The sequence below is a fragment of the Nilaparvata lugens genome, chromosome 2 (genome assembly GCF_014356525.2).
Source record: "Nilaparvata lugens isolate BPH chromosome 2, ASM1435652v1, whole genome shotgun sequence".
Lineage (NCBI taxonomy): Eukaryota > Metazoa > Arthropoda > Insecta > Hemiptera > Delphacidae > Nilaparvata > Nilaparvata lugens.
Genome location: NC_052505.1, coordinates 15,772,848 through 15,792,858, shown reverse-complemented (window position 1 = coordinate 15,792,858; position 20,011 = coordinate 15,772,848). Strand labels below are relative to the sequence as shown.

At 34.4% G+C, this 20,011-nt stretch overlaps 2 protein-coding genes across 2 annotated transcripts in view; one reads left to right on the top strand and one right to left on the bottom strand.

Annotated features, from left to right (window-relative positions):
- The window catches only part of LOC111045498 (DNA repair and recombination protein RAD54B), a 57,759-nt gene extending 56,013 nt beyond the window's left edge, over positions 1-1,746 (top strand). Inside the window, exon 17 of the mRNA XM_039419996.1 lies at positions 1,001-1,746. Within this exon, the coding sequence (XP_039275930.1) occupies positions 1,001-1,063 (63 nt within the window). The 3' untranslated portion in view covers positions 1,064-1,746. The remainder of the gene's footprint in view (positions 1-1,000) is intronic.
- Positions 1,747-9,396: 7,650 nt separating this feature from the next.
- Positions 9,397-20,011, bottom strand: part of LOC111045491 (protein MTSS 2) — a 169,880-nt gene continuing 159,265 nt past the window's right edge. The window contains exons 15-16 of the mRNA XM_039419995.1: positions 16,962-17,290; positions 9,397-14,518 (exon numbers count right to left, since the gene is read on the bottom strand). Of these exons, the coding sequence (XP_039275929.1) occupies positions 14,057-14,518; positions 16,962-17,290 (791 nt within the window). The 3' untranslated portion in view covers positions 9,397-14,056. The remainder of the gene's footprint in view (positions 14,519-16,961; positions 17,291-20,011) is intronic.

The window sequence follows — 20,011 nt, the reverse complement described above, 5'->3', positions numbered from 1 at the left end:
AGACAAGGACAGCAACACCATTGCAAATCACACACTGCCATTATAACGTGGATCTCACTATAGGAAGCCTGCTAATCTGTAATTTCCGATCCCTTATCTCAATAAACTAAACATTTTTAACACATATTCTTTGACCCACTATACACTTTGATTTCATTGGTCAACCAAATTGAGTCACACCTTCGTCCTTTTTGAGGATATAATGGAATTATTATACACTCAATTACGTTACTCAGGATATAAATACTCAGGACATTATTATTATGACAAAAAATAATGTACGTTACTTGGACGTGAATGTATTTTGCAGTGCTCGAATGAAATTCTAGTCTCGGCTAACGCGTCGACTAGAAACATCATTCTCGCCTGCAAAAGGCCCCTTCCCATCCTTGTGACGTAAGATAGGCCTACTATCATTTATTTGTTATACACTCAATAACAGATAATCTCAAAAAGGTCAAACGAGTGAGTCAATCTCGTTGGCCAACAAACTCGATCCGTATAATAACTCAAAGAAAATGTGTTGAAAATTTGGAGTTGATTGTTGAAAGCATTCAAAAGTTATCGTCGAACATACAAACCAACGAACGGACGGCTCGAGCCTCAAGTAGCAAACTCGCTACACTCGGTCAATTAATTGTGTAGTAATGATGCATGCAATTAAATTAATATAAATCATATTATAAAATCAGCTCTGCCAGCTACATTGTTAAATATGCATTGCTTAACTGAATGCAACTTCAACTACTTCTCATGACTTTCCACTTTTTTGACAGAATTTCGACAGAAAATCAGTTTGGCTTTTTTAGTGAGTTCAGATGCCCGGAAAGGTCGCTAGTTAGAATTAGAATAGAATAGAATATTTTGTTTCTCCAAAATACAAGATACATAAGACAAAATGTAATTTATAATAAATATTTGGCAAAGTCAGACTTGTGCACTAGCTGTGAGAATTACATGTATAGTTAAAATGAATTAATGTATAATTCCTATTTTTCAGGAAATGGGACTGGAAAAGGCAGACAATTTCATCTCTTTTGTTTTTCGCAACACAACTTCATGATCAGATATCAAGATGAATTTGTGCAATAGTGGATTAGTGAACTTAGTATTATCAAAGACAGACTCAACAGAAAGTCTCATCTATGGTATTATGTATGTATATTGTATAGTATTTTTTTCAAAAAATTACTGATGAGTGTTAATAATTATTCATAATGTAGTATCAATATATCATAATATTAACAACATGGTATCATTGATCATTGATCATGTAGAAGAGCTTTAATCATTTGATGTAAGAACTTAGAGTTTGAGTACCGACAGTTGAATAAATATTTTTGGAAAATAGAGCGAGTACGGTAGCCTACCTGTACAATAAACCTGTTCTTATTTTACTAATATTGTTACAATGGTTGTCGAATTAAGTGTTTGATAATGAATGTAAGAAGCTCAAGATATAATCTATGATGATATGAGGCATTGTGAATATTGTATAAATCTTTAACTTTTCTACTGTGTTGAACCAATAAATGGAAATAAACTTGAATAAATAATTTCCGTATGGAAATTATCAATAAATTTTGTCGTTTGTTTCTAATCTGCGCGTTTGGTCATGAATGATCGGACATGCACTTGCACATATGTGGATTACATCACGAATTTCATGGAAAATGCGAATTTAACATTTTTGACAAAATCCACGATGAGGTGAATAACTCGCCCTGTATTGTAGCGAAAAGTCTCACATTATAGCACGACACTTGTGAGGTCAGACCCATAGCCCGAATGTCAACCGAAACTGGCACATTTGCATTTTTAATGAAATCATCATGGATTTTGTCAAAAATCGAAAAATTCCAAATTTGGCACCCCCAGCTACTGTACAGGTGAGTTGTGCAGCTTTAAATATAACATTTTCAAACGCCCATATCTAATGAACGGTGAGGAATTTTGCAAATATGATTCCAGAAACGTGTTCCTTGCATCAAAGAGCGGAAAGTCACGTAGTTTGAGCGATTTTTATTTTTCACAAAAATATGAGAAAAACCATGGACTAACCATCGTGTGTTTTAAGGAACAAGAAGTATTTCAGATTTGTACCATAGATAGACCTCTATCATGAAACACACTGAAACAAAAAGTATCTCAGATTCGGCCGAAATTCGCAACATAGATAAAGCTTGACCTGAGAAATGTCAGAGCCAAATTTGGCATCCCCAGCTACTATACAGGGTGAATTATGAAGCTGCAAACATAGAATTTTCAAATGGTCATATCTCCTGAACGGTTAGGAATTTTGCAAAATTTATTCCAGATTCGTCTTTCTCGCATCAAAGATCACGAAGTTTGAGCGATTTTCATTTTTCACAAAAAAATGATGAAAACCATCGTGAACCACTCTGGGACAAAAAGTATGTTAAATTTGACTGAAATTTGCTCAGCTTTATGAAGCTGCAAACATAAAATTTTCAAATTTTTAAATGGTCATATCTCCTGAATGGCAAGGAATTGTGCGAAAATGATTCCAGATTCGTCTTTCTCGCATCAAAGACCATCAGATCGATCAGGATGAGCAATTTTTATTTTTCACGAAAAATTGATGAAAACCATCGTGAGCCACACTGAGACGAAAAGTATCTCAGATTTGGCTGAAATTTGCACCATAGATACAGCTTGACAAGAGAAATGTCAGAGCCAAATTTGGCACCACCAGCTATACAGAGTGAGTTATAGAGTTGCAAACAAGGAAACATAAAATTATAGAGCTGCAAACATAACATTTTCAGATGATCATATCTTCTGAACGGTAAGTAATTTTGCAAATCTGATACCATAGATGAAGTTTTCTTTACCTGAGAAATGTCGGAGTCGGGATTATCTAATGAACGGTAAGGAATTTCGCCAATGTGATGACGTCATATTGTTCCCTCTCTTCAAATACCATCATCATACCTGATGCCTAAGCAATTTTAATTTTTGGATTCATGAAAAATGATTTCGTCACCTGTTGCATGTTTCTGCTGCACTGGTAGTATTTCCAGTGATTTCAAATCAGTAGTATTTCCAACGATTTCAAATCAGCAACCTACTCTTGCATGTTTCTGTTGCCCTGGTAGTATTTTAGTTGGTTTTAATTCTGTACCAGGGAGTCAGAACACTTGAAGAGGTAGCAGGGGTTTTTCAACGCCTTCCAATGCAAGCATAGTCAACCCGCAACACTCATCTAGTTTGTCTACCTCTTGTATGTTTCTGATGCCCTGGTAGAAATCTGGTCATTTCTAATATGCAAATGAGCTTACTATTTGAGCGGGAAATTCAAATTTCTCATGAATAGCGGGAAATTCAAATTTCTCATGATTTATATACTATTTGAGCGGAAAATCCAAATTTCTCTTGATTTATACCATTTGAGCGGGAAATTCAAATTTCTCATGATTTTTATACTATTTGAGCGGGAAATTCAAATTTTTCATGATTTATGTGACTACTAAGCTCATTTGTATTTTAGAAATGTAACAGGAAGTTAAAACATAGCAAGTGGTAACTGAGGCATTATCGATTATTGCTATGTGTTTAGTTCAGTTGATAATGTTGTATTTATTTTCAATTTCATCAATTTAATTTGGTACCAAAATCAAACAAATCCGACCATCCTTTCAGAGTTTCCAAAATAATTTACATCATTTGAATTCTGGAAACAGACGAAAAAAAGGTAGGCCAAGGAACAGGTGGGTGGACCGAGTGAGAGGATGGAAAGAAAGAGCCATGAACAGAGAGGAATGGAGGCGTGATGTGGGGGAGGCCAGGGCTCACCTAGGGCTGTAGCGCCGGATAAAAAAGAAAGTAAAGAATTCTGGAAAAATAAGATTTCGTGAAAAAATACTGAGACAAGAAGTATCTCAGATTTGGCTGGAATTTGGTCATATCTCCTGAACCATAAGGAATTTTGCAAATATGATTCCAGATTCGTGTTTCTCGCATGAAAGACCATAATATCACAAAGTTTGAGCGATTTTCATTTCTCACAAAAAATTGATTGGCAGCATAGTGATCTACCCTGAAACAAGAAGTAGGTATTATGAAACACACTGATACAAAAAGTATCTCAGATTTGGCTGAAATTTGCACCATAAATAAAGCTTGACCTGAGAAATGTCAGAGCCAAATTTGGCATCCCCAGCTACTATACAGAGTGAATTATGAAGCTGCAAACATAAAATTTTCAAATGGTCATATCTCCTGAACGGTTAGGAATTTTGCACAATTGATTCCAGATTCGTCTTTCTCGCATCAAATACTATAAGATCACGAAGTTTGAGCGATTTTCATTTTTCACAAAAAATTATGAAAACCATGGACTGAACTCTCAGAACTCTCAGAAAAGTTCTCTTTATCTATTTTATTTATTTATTCTCTCTCGCTCTGCAAACTTGAAACACACACCTTTAAAAATCACGTTGATAACTTGCATGTTTATTTTCTAATATTTAAGTGTCAAATACGCCTACTGTCCATGAAGATGAAAGTTATGAAAAAACTACCAAATTATTACATTTTAATATAGAAAATGAAAAATTATTGAACTAAACTTTTCATTCCAAATAGATGTTATACTTTTCTTAACGTTGTGAATTTGTAAAATATAGTAATAACCTGTGTAATTAGTTGTAAATAAATTTTAAATGCTATATATATATATATTATTATTATGCTATTACAGTACATTCATTTGTACTCAATTTTTGTAAAGATTTGCCAACTTTATCAATGCTATTCCGAATTTATTAGGCTTAGTTATATCTATGTATATTTATTATTTATTTATTGCTACTGTGACAATTTCGCATCATACTTGAGATTCTAATCGTTTACAACCCATATTTATTTCTCGATCTCAAAAATAATAATTCAAAAGTTGACTGCTATTTTTCTTTGCTTTGGATAAGAATGTAACTTACTTGCATTGGAATTTTATTTCCAATAAATCTTATTTTTCCAGAATTCTTTTCTTTCTTTCTTTATCCGGCGCTACAGCCCTAGGTGAGCCCTGGCCTCCCCCACATCACGCCTCCATTCCTCTCTGTTCATGGCTCTTTCTTTCCATCCTCTCACTCGGTCCACCCACCTGTTCCTTAGCCTACCTTCTGTTTCCAGAATTTCGTCTGTTTCCAGAATTCAAATGATGTAAATTATTTTGGAAACTCTGAAAGGATGGTCGGATTTGTTTGATTTTGGTACCAAATTAAATTGATGAAATTGAAAATAAATACAACATTATCAACTGAACTAAACACATAATCGATAATGCCTCAGTTACCACTTGCTTTTTAACTTCCTGTTACATTTCTAAAATACAAATGAGCTCAGTAGTCACATAAATCATGAGAAATTTGAATTTCCTGGTTAAATAGTATAAATCATGAGAATTTTGAATTTGCCGCTTGCTATGTTCTAACTTCCTGATACATTTCTAAAATACAAATGAGCTCAGTAGTCACATAAATCATGAGAAATTTGAATTTCCTGCTTAAATAGTATAAATCATGAGAAATTTGAATTTTCCGCTCAAATAGTATAAATCATGAGAAATTTGAATTTCCCGCTATTCATGAGAAATTTGAATTTCCCGCTCAAATAGTAGCTCATTTGCATATTAGAAATGACCAAATTTCTACCAGGGCATCAGAAACATACAAGAGGTAGACAAATTAGATGAGTGTTGCGGGTTGCCTATGCTTGCATTGGAAGGCGTTGAAAAACCCCTGTTACCTACCTGTTCAAGTATTCTGACTCCCTGGTACAGAATTAAAACTAATTAAAGAATAAAGCAAGATGTAGGTGCTAATTTGAAATCGTTGGATGAAACTGGAAGCAGGGCAGCAGAAACATGCAACAGGTAACGAAATCATTTTTCACGAATCCAAAAATTAAAATTGCTTAAACGCTCAGGTATGATGATGGTATTTGAAGAGAGGAACAATATGACGTCATCACATTGGCGAAATTCCTTACCGTTCATTAGATAAACCCGACTCCGACATTTCTCAGGTAAAGAAAACTTCATCTATGGTGCAAATTTCAGCCAAATCTGAAATATACTTTTTGTTTCAGTGCGTTTCACGATGGAAACACATAGATTTTCTCAATTTTTTGTGAAAAATAAAAATTGCTCAAACTTCGTCATGTCTTTGATGCGAGAAACACGAATCTGGAATCAGATTTGCAAAATTCCTTACCGTTCAGGAGATATGACCGTTTGAAAATTCTATGTTTGCAGCTTCATAACTCATCCTGTATAGTAGCTGGGGGTACCAAATTTGAAAACTCTTATTAAAGTTTGGTATTTACGTTCAAAAAAAGGGGTTTTAGACAATTATCAATTTCCTGTTGATACTAAGTTGATTCCTCCATACAATTTTTGACACATTCGTTGAAAATGAATTAAATAAAAAGACTAAGATATATTGTCAAAAGCCACTGATTTATTGATTCTCCGATAAACTCAGTTCAAACTCAGCTCTTGTAATTATTGATATCAAATAATAAGACTAATAAATTGTCAAAAACCACGTATTTTTTGGTTCTCTGATAAACTCAGTTTAAAATCAGCTCTGGTAATTATTCATATTGAGTAAAAAGACTATGAAATAAATAGTAAAAAACCACAGATTCAACTCATTTCATCAGAGAATCAATAAATCTGTGGTTTTTGTCAATTTCTTAGTCGTTTTATTTGATATATGAATAATTACCACAATATCAGCTTCTCAATTATACAAAATGTGAAAATGAATTGTTAGATGATTGTGGTAGGCCATGTCTCTTGTATGCATGTTCAAGAGAACAACATCTTGCCATCTTATTGATAAAAACTGAGTTGATTTTTCTATACAATTATAGACACATTCATTGAGATATTCAGAGACTAATGATGAATTTATTGTTGTTTGCTTGTGGTTATAGTCAAAATATTTTTGTAAAATTATTACATCTAAATTGTCTTTTTATACAATTTTTGACAATATTTATTGAGATATTCGGTGACTAAATGACATATTCAAATCAAATCAATTCATTTTATTGCAGAAGTCTCTTGAGATCATTATTATTAAATGAAAATCTCAATTAAATGCTGTAAATAGCTCCGAAGACCCCTGCTACTGCAAATATTGACAACAAGGTAAACAGCTAGATGGAAATTCGATAAGCGCTACTATTCAAAAATTATTTGTTAGCCCGGGAATCAAACCCAGTACCTACTAATTGCCGGTCAGGAATGCTTACCCTAACACCAAACTGATAGCAGCGTCCTATCCAAAATATCTGGATAGCAGCACTCATTTTTTACTTTCCTTGCCCTATTCATAGGTAAGGAAAGTATTGCTTTCCGAAAAAAATTAAGGTACCCCAATATCTAAATTTCTATACGTTTCAAGGTCCCCTGAGTCCAAAAAAGTGGTTTTTGGGTATTGGTCTGTATGTGTGTGTGTATATGAGTGTATGTGTACACGATATCTCATCTCCCAATTAACGGAATGACTTGAAATTTCGAACTTGAGGTCCTTACACTATAAGGATCCGACACGAACATTTTCGATCAAATGCATTCCAAGATGGCGGCTAAAATGGCGAAAATGTTGTCAAAAACAGGGTTTTTCACGATTTTCTCGAAAACGGCTCCAACGATTTTGATCAAATTCATACCTGAAAAAGTCATTGATAAGCTCTATCATCTGCCACAAGTCTCATATCTGTAAAAATTTCAGGAGCACTGCACCATCTATGCAAATTTTGATTTTAGATTCTCAATTATCAGGCTTCAGATACAATTTAAACAAAAGTTTTTAAGTGGAAAAGATTAAGCATAGAAATCTCTACAATTAATGTTCAGTAACATTCTCACCTAAAATTGAAAATAAGCTCGAAATTCGAGAAAATAAGATTATTCAATTTCAAACTGTTGGAAACTGTTGATTCTATTAAATCATCCACTATGAAGAGATAGCAGAAGAGATAACACACTTCGTGTGTCTGCAGCGCTATTGTCCTGTCACCAGCTGGCTCAGATCTCAGAAAAGTAGACTTGAGATGCGAATATCGTGAACCACACGATACAAAAAGTATCTCAGATTCGGCTGAAATTTGCACCATAGATAAAGCTTGACCTGAGAAATGTCAGAGCCAAATTTGGCACCCCCAGCTACTTACTATACAGGGTGAGTTATAGAGCTGCAAACATAACATTTTCAGATGATCATATCTCATGAACGGTAAGTAATTTTGCAAATCTCATTCCCGATTCGTGTTTCTCGCATCAAAGAACATTAGATCACGAAGTTAGAGTGATTATTATTTTTCACAAATAATTGATGAAAACCATGGATGGACTGAACATCGTTAACCACACTGAGACAAAAATTAACTCAGATTTGGCTGAAATTTACAACATAGATAAAGCGTGACCTGAGAAATTTCAGAGCCAAATTTGGCACCCCCTGCTAGTATATAGGGTGAGATATAGAGCTGCAAACATAAAATTTTCAAATGGCCATATCTCCTGAACGGTAAGTAATTTTGCAAATCTCATTCCAGATTGGTGTTTCTCGAATCAAAGACAATAAGATAACAACGTTTAAGCGATTTTCATTTTTCACAAACAATTGATTGGTAGCATGGATTAACCATCGTGAACCACACTGTGACAAGAAGTATTTCAGATTTGGCTAAAGTTTGGTCATATCTCCTGATCGGTAAGGAATTTTGCAAATATGATTCCAGATTCGTGTTTCTCGCATCAAAGACCATACCACGAAGTTAGAGCGATTATTATTTCTCACAAAAAATTGATGAAAACCATCGTGAAACAGACTGATACAAAAAGTATCTCAGATATGGCTGAAATTTTCACCATAGATAAAGCTTGACCTGAGAAATGTCAGAGCCAAATTTAGCACCCCCAGCTACTAAACAGGGTGAGTTATAGAGCTGCAAACATGAAGTTTCCAAATGGTCATATCTCCTGAACGGTAAGTATTTTTGCAAATATGATACCAGATTCGTGTTTCTTGCATCAAGGATCATAAGGTCACGAAGTTTGAGCAATTTCTTTTCCACAAAAAATTGATGACAACGATGGACTAACCATCGTGAACCACACTGAGACAAAAAGTAACTCAGATTTGGCTGAAATTTGCACCATAGATAGAGCTTGAAACTTGTTAGTTCCACCTCTATCCATATCCCGAATATCATGCAAATCTGGGAGATTTGCATTTTTCATGAAACCCATGAATAAAACATGAAAGTTAATCTTGTTGTGGTGTCAATAGTATGAGAATAGAGTAGCCAGTTAACATGTAGTATATGAGTATAAAAGAGTAAATGAGAAAATAATTAGCCAAAAATGTATTTATTGATTACACATACATAATAATATAAATCACTGTACACTGGGTTTATAACTGAAAATTAACTTTACTTGTCTTATTTTATGTACACTCACATTATATAAGGATACAGAAAAGCCTATTAATGTTATTCTAGAGGAATTATTATTGATTACGTTAGAAGAAACTAGTCAGTGAAATCACTGTTATTCCATATCCAATATCTTTTAGAAGTCACAATAATAATTTTATCAATTGAACATTTTCAAATCATTATAGCAATGGAGATAAACAATTATTATTCCCATCTATTTTCCTATACTCCAAATTCGTTCAAAATGAACAATGACATCAAGGATATGTAGGTTTGAGAAACTTACGTGTTAGTAGAATAAATATTGTAGATGGACTACACATGGAGAATTCTAGAAGAGTATCTTGAATAAAATGACATACAACTTGTTCAATTAAGTTACAATGTTATCAATCTTCAAAACACCAACTTTATAATGATTTCGAGTTATTTGTATAATATAATATTAGATTTTTCTTTCTTAGATTTGGAGCGTAACTGAAATAATGACATGGAAATATGATGGAATTATTCCCGACTGAAACTCTAATCATCATGGAATATGTATGATTTCAGAATATTTATGAATAGAAAAAATATGCCCAAGAAGTGAGAAATCCAAGTTTTCAACTTAAAGAAAATTCTTTTCAATATGATGAAAAGATTCAAAGTTGAATACAAAATATTAAAACTAGTGAAATCATTCTCAACTAGAAAAATATTAATATATGTGAGCTAAGAAGTGAATTATATAGTATTATACTACAGGTTTGTGTAGTATAAATTCATCAATATTCCCATTATTAGTAAGAATAATATTAGAAATCTGTCAATTTACAAAACCCTATAGGATAAATCAGTCCCAGTTTTATATATTATTAGATTAGATAATGATACTAACAACTATAATTTTAATCAACAACATCAAATATTCCAAGAGTTCTTAGAAATACATATTGAACAGCAGCTTAAATTTATGGTTAAATGTTCTACTGTAAATTATCAAAGAATTTGGAAAAATAGATTACCAGGTATAAATACATCAGTACTTGAGGAACTTTATCCAAATCCAAACCTTTCAAGTGAAGTAAATTATAATTATATGCAAATTTACAATTCACAACTGAACTTTTATAATTACAATTACAATCAGTCTCTACATATAGATATAATACAAAATTCATTCCATAACGATCTATACAATAATTTATTTATTTAAAACACATACACATTGAATAGACTACTATTTTCATAGAAAAAATAACATAGGTTTTTCTGTATTAATTTTTACTCATCAACAAGATCAATAATTCTAAACTCTCATCAATGAAAATCAGTTTTAAATGATCAATGGTGCTAGTACAGTATCATGAAAGAAGTTTTTTTCTGTTAATAGAAAATTGGATATTGATACAAGTTAATAAAGCTGATAATCAACAAAATAAGTTACTAGGAAAGTTACATAGTATGGCTGAGAATGATAGATAGAAATAATTTCTTATCAAACTAATGGAATAGAAATTTTATACATTAGAAGCTTACAACAGCAGTCTCTTAATTAGTTAGTTTGAAATCGTTCAACTTTTCTTTGGAAATCTAGGAGATCATTGAAGAGTATCCTCGTTCCCAACTCACACTACTGCACTAATACACAAAAGCATCGGTTGCAGTTGCAGAAAATATTTACAAAGAAATAAGCAAAGATTCCACAATATACATAAGATATTTCGTCATTCATTATAAATAGAAAAAATATGCTGATAAGAATACCGTCAATGTTAAATTAGTTCATTTTCTACATTTAGAATTACGGTACATATTAAACGACTAATCCATTCAGATTTGATAGACATTTATATTCAGTGCAATCACAGTACTAATATAAACCATTTACATTAATCGCCAATGTAGCATGCGTTTTATGAATCTATAATTCATATTCAAACAAGAAAACACGCTCATTTGGAAATAGCAAATTTATTGTTAGATTATGAACACTTTGCTTGAATAAAGTCTGAGTCTCAAAGACTAGATTACATTTTATAACTATTTCACCAGGAATGAAATAACAGAAAGTTATAAAAAATGAAAATCCTGATCTGAGTACTAATGGACAGTCAATGAAATGTATCAGAAAAGAGAAAACAAAAAAGTGAGAAGTGAAATAAAATCAAGAGATACAACAATTTATTTTCATTCAACAATTATTTATAGCATGATTGAAACCCAAAGTACATCAACAGAAAGCGCCATTGAATATTTCCCACAAATTGCTATGTACTTTGCCTTTCCCCCAAAATATTTTGTTTTTCTCAAACATTGTTCAGAAGAGAAAGAATTAAGTGGTGGAGTATATTTTTGCAGAACTATTACCAACATGGTCTCCAGTACCGTTACATATTTTCACAAAGAATACACTACAACATATGAAAGTAGGATAACAAGACTATGGCTATAACACATAGCAATGTATTTTTCCATGTATGTTGAACGACAGAAGAAATTTCAACTGCCCATAAACTTTCACACAGCAGAATTGATAAGGAATATACTTAAATCAATGGTTACAGCGATCTTGTCAACAAGACGTTTCGAACTATCACTGAATATAATTCAAAGTGAACAGAATCTACCCAGTCACACATCCTCCGATAGAGATATCTATTTATAGACTTGATATTAACATTATTTAAGTATTTTTATATATATTTTCTTTTATACCAAACAACAAATCAATTTGGAAAGTTACTTCCTCATCTTTCATCATCCTTGCAGATAATAACAAGGTTATTTTTGAAAAAAAAAACTACTACTATTTTCCAATCGAGGTGGTGATCATTGAATACCAACTTGAAAAACAGTACAGTACTGGAAAATTACTAATGGAATTGACATTCAGCACGTCCAAAGAGGTGGTAATTGAGAAAAGATGAGCAATGCGTTACTGTTTGTCTACACATGATATGAGCCGTGCATGTATAAGTGGACGGTAGGGACCATGAAATTTATATGCAAGGTCATCTATAGTTGAATTTGGATGTCATGTCCAACAAACTGGCAACGGTGTGAAGCCAGGAATGTATTCAATTGAATAGAATAGAGATTTTTCATTGTAGAATAGAATAGAATAATATTCTTATCTATTCTAATAGATTAGAATAAATCCATTCAACATCAATTCAATGCATGTTTCTTTCAAGTTTATTCCCTTTTCACTGTTTACCGTCACTTTATTGTGTCAAAATATAGGTCTAGTATGATTTGTGTAAAAAAATTGATCCTTAAACTAAGAGTGACCAGGGGACTAAACGTTGCCATTCTTTGTCCGGAGCATCCAACTAGAGATGGCTGTAGTGATACCCAAATATCTAAATGATATTATCTCGACCAAAAGAGGTTTCAAACTTCAATTTTCAAATAATCATAGCCTACTAGAAATTCTTAATGGACGGAACCAGCGACATTTTTACCTGAAGAGATGCTTACTATTTATTTATTTACAATGCAAATGACACTAATGCAATAAGGTAAAATAATAAGGTAGTCCTTGTGCTATTTTTCTTCCAAATTTATAGGTGACGAAGTCCAAGATAAGGTTAGAATTTCAAGTGTACAATTTTTATAAAATTTTAGTCCAAAATAAACATGAAAACTATAAATACAGAGTTAGTGAAAATCATGGAAACAACTTAATATTTCTTTTACAAGGATAATTTGACAGTAAGTTTCATTCTTGTAAAAGAAATATTGAGCTGTTTCCATAGTTTTTACCAACTCTGTATCTAATAAGTATATAATGCATACCCTTTATAACAGCTGAAAAAGTCACTGATTCAGGCCATAAACAATAACTTCCATAGTCCAAGCAAACATTAGTTTACAGCACTTCATGGACAATGTTATTTCTTAGGAGAATAGGAGCTCACGGCTGCCGTTTTTATGATGATTCTATCGAAATAACCAACGCTCTCTTAGGTTATATAGGTGTAACACGATCCTATGATGCAACGGCCATACTGAAGCTATCTAGTTTACAGTTTTCGAAGTTTGTTTACTAGTTGTTGAATTAATATAATTAATAAGGAACGGGAAGATTGTTTTGGGTAATTTATGAGAATTATGATTGATTTTGATGCGTGATTTTGTTACGATTGAGTTGTTAGTATTAGATTAGATTTTGAAATTTACCGCCAAAGTAGCTTCAATATGGCAGCTCCACAACAATTGTTGTCTAGACCTTTTTGAAAGACCTTGGGTAAAACCGTCTGGCAGCATTGTACTCCATAACAGGAAGAGTTTTGTTTGGATTTGTATTTGGAAATTGATCAATCTGATAAATTCAAAATTGCAGTAGATAAATTTTTTGGACTCAAAATTGTGTACGAATTATCATTCAAGTTACGTAAGTAGCATAACCTTTAGACTGTATATTCCAAATTAAGATTTGAAGCAGTTTTGGGCAAATGCCTGTTGTTTTTACCTGAATTGTATTTGTATTTGCATATGAATAAATAAATAAGGGCAATGCTGCAATCTAAGGTTTACAAAGACTAAGCTTGTAGTAAGAAGGCTATGAACATATGTGACCAGATGACTAGAAGTGTGAATGTATATGGGGCGCGGATCGATCGTTGATAGCGCGCGTCTTCTTCAGCGAGGTGCCCTTCTTGATCTGGTCCATGAGCGAATCGTGGCAGACGGCCGGATCGGCCACCGTTCGCACCGCGATCCACTGCCGCACGCGGGAGGCGCGCGGATATCCGCCGCCTCCGCTTCCGCCGCTATCCCAGCGGCGTGGACTGAGCGTCGGCGCGAGCTTTGCGCTGAGCGCGGCAATGAGTCCCGCGTCCGCGCGCCGATCGCAGCTCTGCGAACGCAGACTGTGCGTGCGGCGAACACTGACGGGGCTGGCCGGCTGATGTTTGAGTTCGGTCAGAGTGCGAACAGTCTCGGCCACACTGATTCCGCCGCAGTTTGATTCGGCCGTCTTCTTGTTGCCGTAGATGCTCTCTGTGCTTGACGGCTTCTTCAGTACGTCTCCGCCACTCATCGCCACCTTCAAAACAAAATTAATATTTCAATTTAAAAAAAAAATACAATACAATACAGTCAGAATTTCTTTCAAAAACGATATCTTATTTAGACTTAAGTTTATAGGTAAAAAAGGGACATTCTATTTCTTACGTCTACCATCAAATTTCAAAATTTTCGAATGATTCCTGGACCAAAAATTAAGTGGCGAAACAGTAATATGTGATTTCATAACCTAATATTAGACAACCTTGGACAACATCAACTTTTTATCGAAATTTTGGAGAGAAATTAAACAGGCTCAGCCTAGTTCATCATTCATGATCATAATAAAATATATTATGATTACAGTGTTTTGTACAAGGTGAGAAACTTACTTATTTGAAAAAATTCCCGCGCAGTGAATTGGTCTTGTAGGGGGGCAGGAGGGGGCGCATCTGGAGGGGTAAGTTCTCAAATTTATCCTCCCTCAAGTAAATACCCATCATGCTCTGATGATGCAGCTCTAGAAAGCAGCGGGGCTTCACAGTTGAGAGCTTCTTTTCTAATGGTCGATCACTTGTTGTTGCCATGCAACGTTCCTTCCGCGCTCGATTTGAAATTCCTCCTCACAGACTCGTTCCTGGCCGTACTTCGATTCTATCGTTGGTTAACTCATTTCGGGAGTGTGGAAGTGTCGCTAAACCCAGAAATTGACTTCAACGAGCCATCAGAACTCCAAAAAATATCGAAAGAGTGAGGCAGTCAGTTGTGCGTTCTCCCCAGCGTTCGGCTTGCAAACACGCAGCTGCTATGGCAATTTTTGACTCCACTGTTCGAAGAATTTTCCATGAAGACCTTAAATTTCATCACTATAAATTGGCTGTTGTTCAAGAATCGACTGAACGCGATTTTGTTGCCCGTCAAAATTCATGTTATGTGCTGATTGACAACCTGCCTGAAGACGCGATCATATTTTTTCAGTGACGAGGCTCATTTCCACATGTGTTTCCTCAATTTGATCTTTTTTGAAGGGTTATTTGAAATCCCTGATTTATTTCGATCGACCACGGATCACAGCACTCCTCAAGAACAACATTCGCGACGCCATTGCCAACATACCGATAGATATACTGCAACGAGTGTATACAAATTTCAAAAATCGAGTTCGTCAGTGTATGCCCTATGGGGGTCGCCATTCATCTGATGTCATTTTCAAGACTAAATGAAAAAAAAATTGAGAAATTGTATTCTCATATGAAAAAAAGATTAAAACAATAACTAAAGTACTTTTATTTTTATTGACCTTCCAAATAAGTAAGTTTCTCTGGCGCACCTTTTACAATAAATCAATAAGTAAATGATCGAGCGTTTTGATCACCCAAACGCTTTTTTCAAACGATTCGGGTTCTTAAGCATTTTTTCAAAAAATTCAGTCTCTATTTGTTATCCATATTTCTCAGAACCAATTTGATTACAAGACTGCATGAAAAAATTGAGAAATTGTATTCTCATATAAAAAAGATTGAAACAATAACTAAAGTACTTTTTCCTCCACCTACTGTCTAAAGTACTTACTTTACTCCCTGAAACATATACTAAAGTGTCACTTTTTCGTTCTCGGTAGTAAAAAACAGAAAAACTCCCTAGGGAGGAAAAGTGACTACATTTAAATAACATGGGAAGCATCTCTATTTTAAAACTTACATTGTAATAGGTTAGAAGGTCTAAGCAGATGAGAAAGCATAATAGAGGTGTCTGTCATTGAGTCAACTGAATTCAATACACAACCAGAAATTTGATCAACTCATGAATTATATGTTTGTATGATATTATATTCTTAATATTAGTAGACGATAAAAATTTATACAATTTTAAAAATATTTTATTCTATTCAAAATACCAGCCAACAAATATTTTTGATCTGCAATTCAAATCTGAACCGCGTGATCTGGAGTCAGCCAATTTTGGTAGACGCCCAGCTGATATAATTGTTACAACTTTTGCCGATAGATAGCGCAATCGGCAGTGCCAATCAGACGACCGGTTTTTAGGTTTCAGATTTTAGGTTATGTTGTTAGGAAACATTGTCACCAATACGTAAGTTATTAAAATTATATTATTTGCAGTTTCTATAAAAAAAATGTAGATGGAGGAAAAATGTTGTGTACATCACGAGCGAAAAATACGTTTTCTCCCACTGGAAAATTGTTGCCCTCGGCTTCGCATCGGGCTTCAAACTTTTTCCCACAGGGAGAAAAAGTCGTACTTTTCACTCTAGATATACAAATAACTATTGTTTTTATTGACCTTTCAGATAAGTAAGTTTCTCTGGCGCACCTTTTACAATACATCAATAAGTAAATGATCGAGCGTTTTGATCGCCCAAACGCTTTTTTCAAAAGATTCGGGTTCTTATGCATTTTTTCAAACGATTCAGACTCTATTTGTTATCCATATTTGTGGGAACCAATTTGATGACTACTTACCTTCCTCTGCAGTTCGGCTGCAATGCCCAAAGCAGCCGTTCTCTGATACTCGGACACACTGCTGCCGCACGCGTTGCGCTTCTGTATTTCGGCCGCAATCGAACTCCTGTGCTCCTCACCACCCCCACCCCCACCTCCCGTCTGCTCCATCAGCAGGAAGGGCGGCGGAGGCGGCAGATGCTCCATGCTGCCACCCCCCGCCCCGCCTCCAAGCTGCTGCTTCATCGAGATGGACGATGTGCGTCGGATGGGAGGCGGTGGCTTCTGCCCCTGCATCGAGCTGCGACGCAACAGAGTGCCGCCCCTGCCCAGGGCACCGCCCCCGTAACCTGTAACCACACAACCATCTTTTCAAATATACGGAGGGGCCACAATGTAGCTGAGCTATAGTGAGGTTCACGTTATAATGGCGGTATTTATTCATAAAGTAAGGAACTGTTTCTCATAAAGTAAATTAAATATTTACTCATTAAGTAAGGATTATTTCGATTATCTCTGATTTCATTAACATTGGTGTTGCTAATGAAATCATTACTTTTCCTCCACCTACTGTCAAAAGTACTTACTTTACTCCCTGAAACATGATACTAAAGTGTCACTTTTTCGCTCTCGGTACTAAAAAACAGAAAAACTCCCTAGGGAGTAAAAGTGATTCCATTTAAATAACATGGGAAGCATCTCTATTTTAAAAACGTACATTTGGAATAGGTCAGAAGGTCTAAGCTCAGATGAGGAAGCATATAGAGTAGTTATTAAACCAACTAAATTCAATACCTCAACCAGACATTTGATCGATATATAAAATTTATGTTTGTATGCTAAAATTATTATTACAAACTTCATATCACTATACTAAAAAGATGTATATATTTTTTTCCTTTATTCCATGTTATTCAAAATATCAGCCAACGAATATTACTTATTAACTAATCAAATTTGAAACGGGAACTTCATCATAGCTGTAGTTTTGGCTGTCATTGTTGTTACAACTTTAGCCGACAGATAGTGCTGTCGGAGGAGAACTGTGATTACAAGCCAGCTGTTTCTGTTTACTTTTTAGATTATGTTGTAACACATTGTTTGGTCACATACGTTATTAAAAATTAATTTATTAGCAGTTTTTATAAAAATGTAGGTGGAGGAAAAATGTTGTGTATATCACGAGTGAAAAATGTTTTTTCTCCCTCAGGAAAATTGTTGCCCTCGGCTTCGCCTCGGACTTCAAACTTTTCCCTCAGGGAGAAAAAACAGCACTTTTCACTCTAGATATACAAATAACTATTATTATCATAAAGTAAGGAACTGTTTCTCATAAAGTAAGTATCTGCTCTTAAAGTAAGGATTATTTCAATTATCTCTGATTTCATTAACATTGGTGTTGCTATCCTCGTCTATCATTCGAAAAAGCAGATAGCGCTGTTGAATGAAAAAGACTAAGAAATTGTCAAAAAACCACTGATTTATTGATAATTAGAAATCTAAGTTTTCTAATTTAAATCTAGTTTTCTAATTATCAATAAATCAGTGATTTTTTGACAATTTCTTAGTCTTTTTCATTCAATATGAATAATTACCACACTATCAACTTCTCAACTACACAAAAAGAGATAGCGCTATCCTTTTCTACCTTCGCAACGTTGCCAGATTATCTTTCAATAATGTAGAAATATAATTCATTAGCAAAATATTTCATTTTCAATTATGAAAACTTATTATTTAATCATTGAAAAAATATTTTCTTGACGAACAAAATATGATAGATTATATTTTTCAACAAGAATAAACAGTTACCTATTTCTTTATACCTATTACAATACCTATTTCTTTTCTTGAAAGTTATAAGTTGACTTTTATCATTTATATCAATACCTATTTTTTTTCTTGAGAGTTATAAGTGACTAGTATCATTTTACCAATACCTTAGATTAGATTTACTGTATTACATCTGATATACCGGTATCAGCTATCTTCTTTAGAAGGCAGTGGAAAGGTAGAGAATCAGCAACGCTGGTCTCCAATCTTTCTACACTGCCATTATAACGTGGACCTCACTATAGGCTATACAGTGTTAATTTGTTGTTGATGTATTAGTTATTCTCCTGATCAACGAGCTCTACCCTTATGATAGCAATGTAACATATTACTATCATGCCTTATTCAGCGTTATTAGTTAATCCTGTTGGTAAATAAATTTGTTAGTTCATCAAGTAATTATTACTGAGGGAGGTGCCCACATAAGCTCTTGAACTTGTGCGTGGGTAATGAGTGAGAGGGATGATGATGAAGAGAGATGACGACTACTTTTCAAATAATCGGGACCGACGGCTTATCGTCTCCTCCGAAAGACGGGGTGGCCGTATCTATGTGATTGTGCTGTGGTCAAAAACGTTCGCCCCGGTCGAGATTCGAACTCGGGTTCTGTTGATTATTAGACCGGTGCGTTATCACTACTCCAAGAAGCCTCCCAATATTCCACTTGAATTTTTCCAATTTGTCTATTATTAGACCGGCGCGTTATCACTACTCCAAGAAGCCTCCCAATATTCCACTTGAATTGTTCCAATTTGTCTATATTCTCATGTATAGTGGATTTCAACAAATAAACTTATTCTACATTTCAAATTTTTATTTTACTGTATCCCCCGTTCTCACATGGATAATTTATTCTTCATTGGTTAAGATTCATGCGCCTGTCACCCCAGTTGGATGGGTAACCAGTTAAAGAGCTGACTCCACTGAAAATAGCTGACTCCCTTTTATTGCGGAGCCCACCTACAGTGGTAATTCTACGCATTTCTGACGATTATCCACCAGCCTCGAAGATTATTGGCTCGCTTCATCACATCAATCTGTGATTTATTCACAGTTTACTCGATTCGTAAACATCTACTACCAAGTAAGAGCTTTATTTATTGAGATTTTTGCGTTTCTTGATGCTGAACGAGAATTCAATTTTTCTAAAGTCTTTTCTGGGAGCCGAAAGATAATGTAAAAGAACATGCCCTTGTGACAGAGGACCTTAATGAGACCTATTCACAGTGGCTACCTCA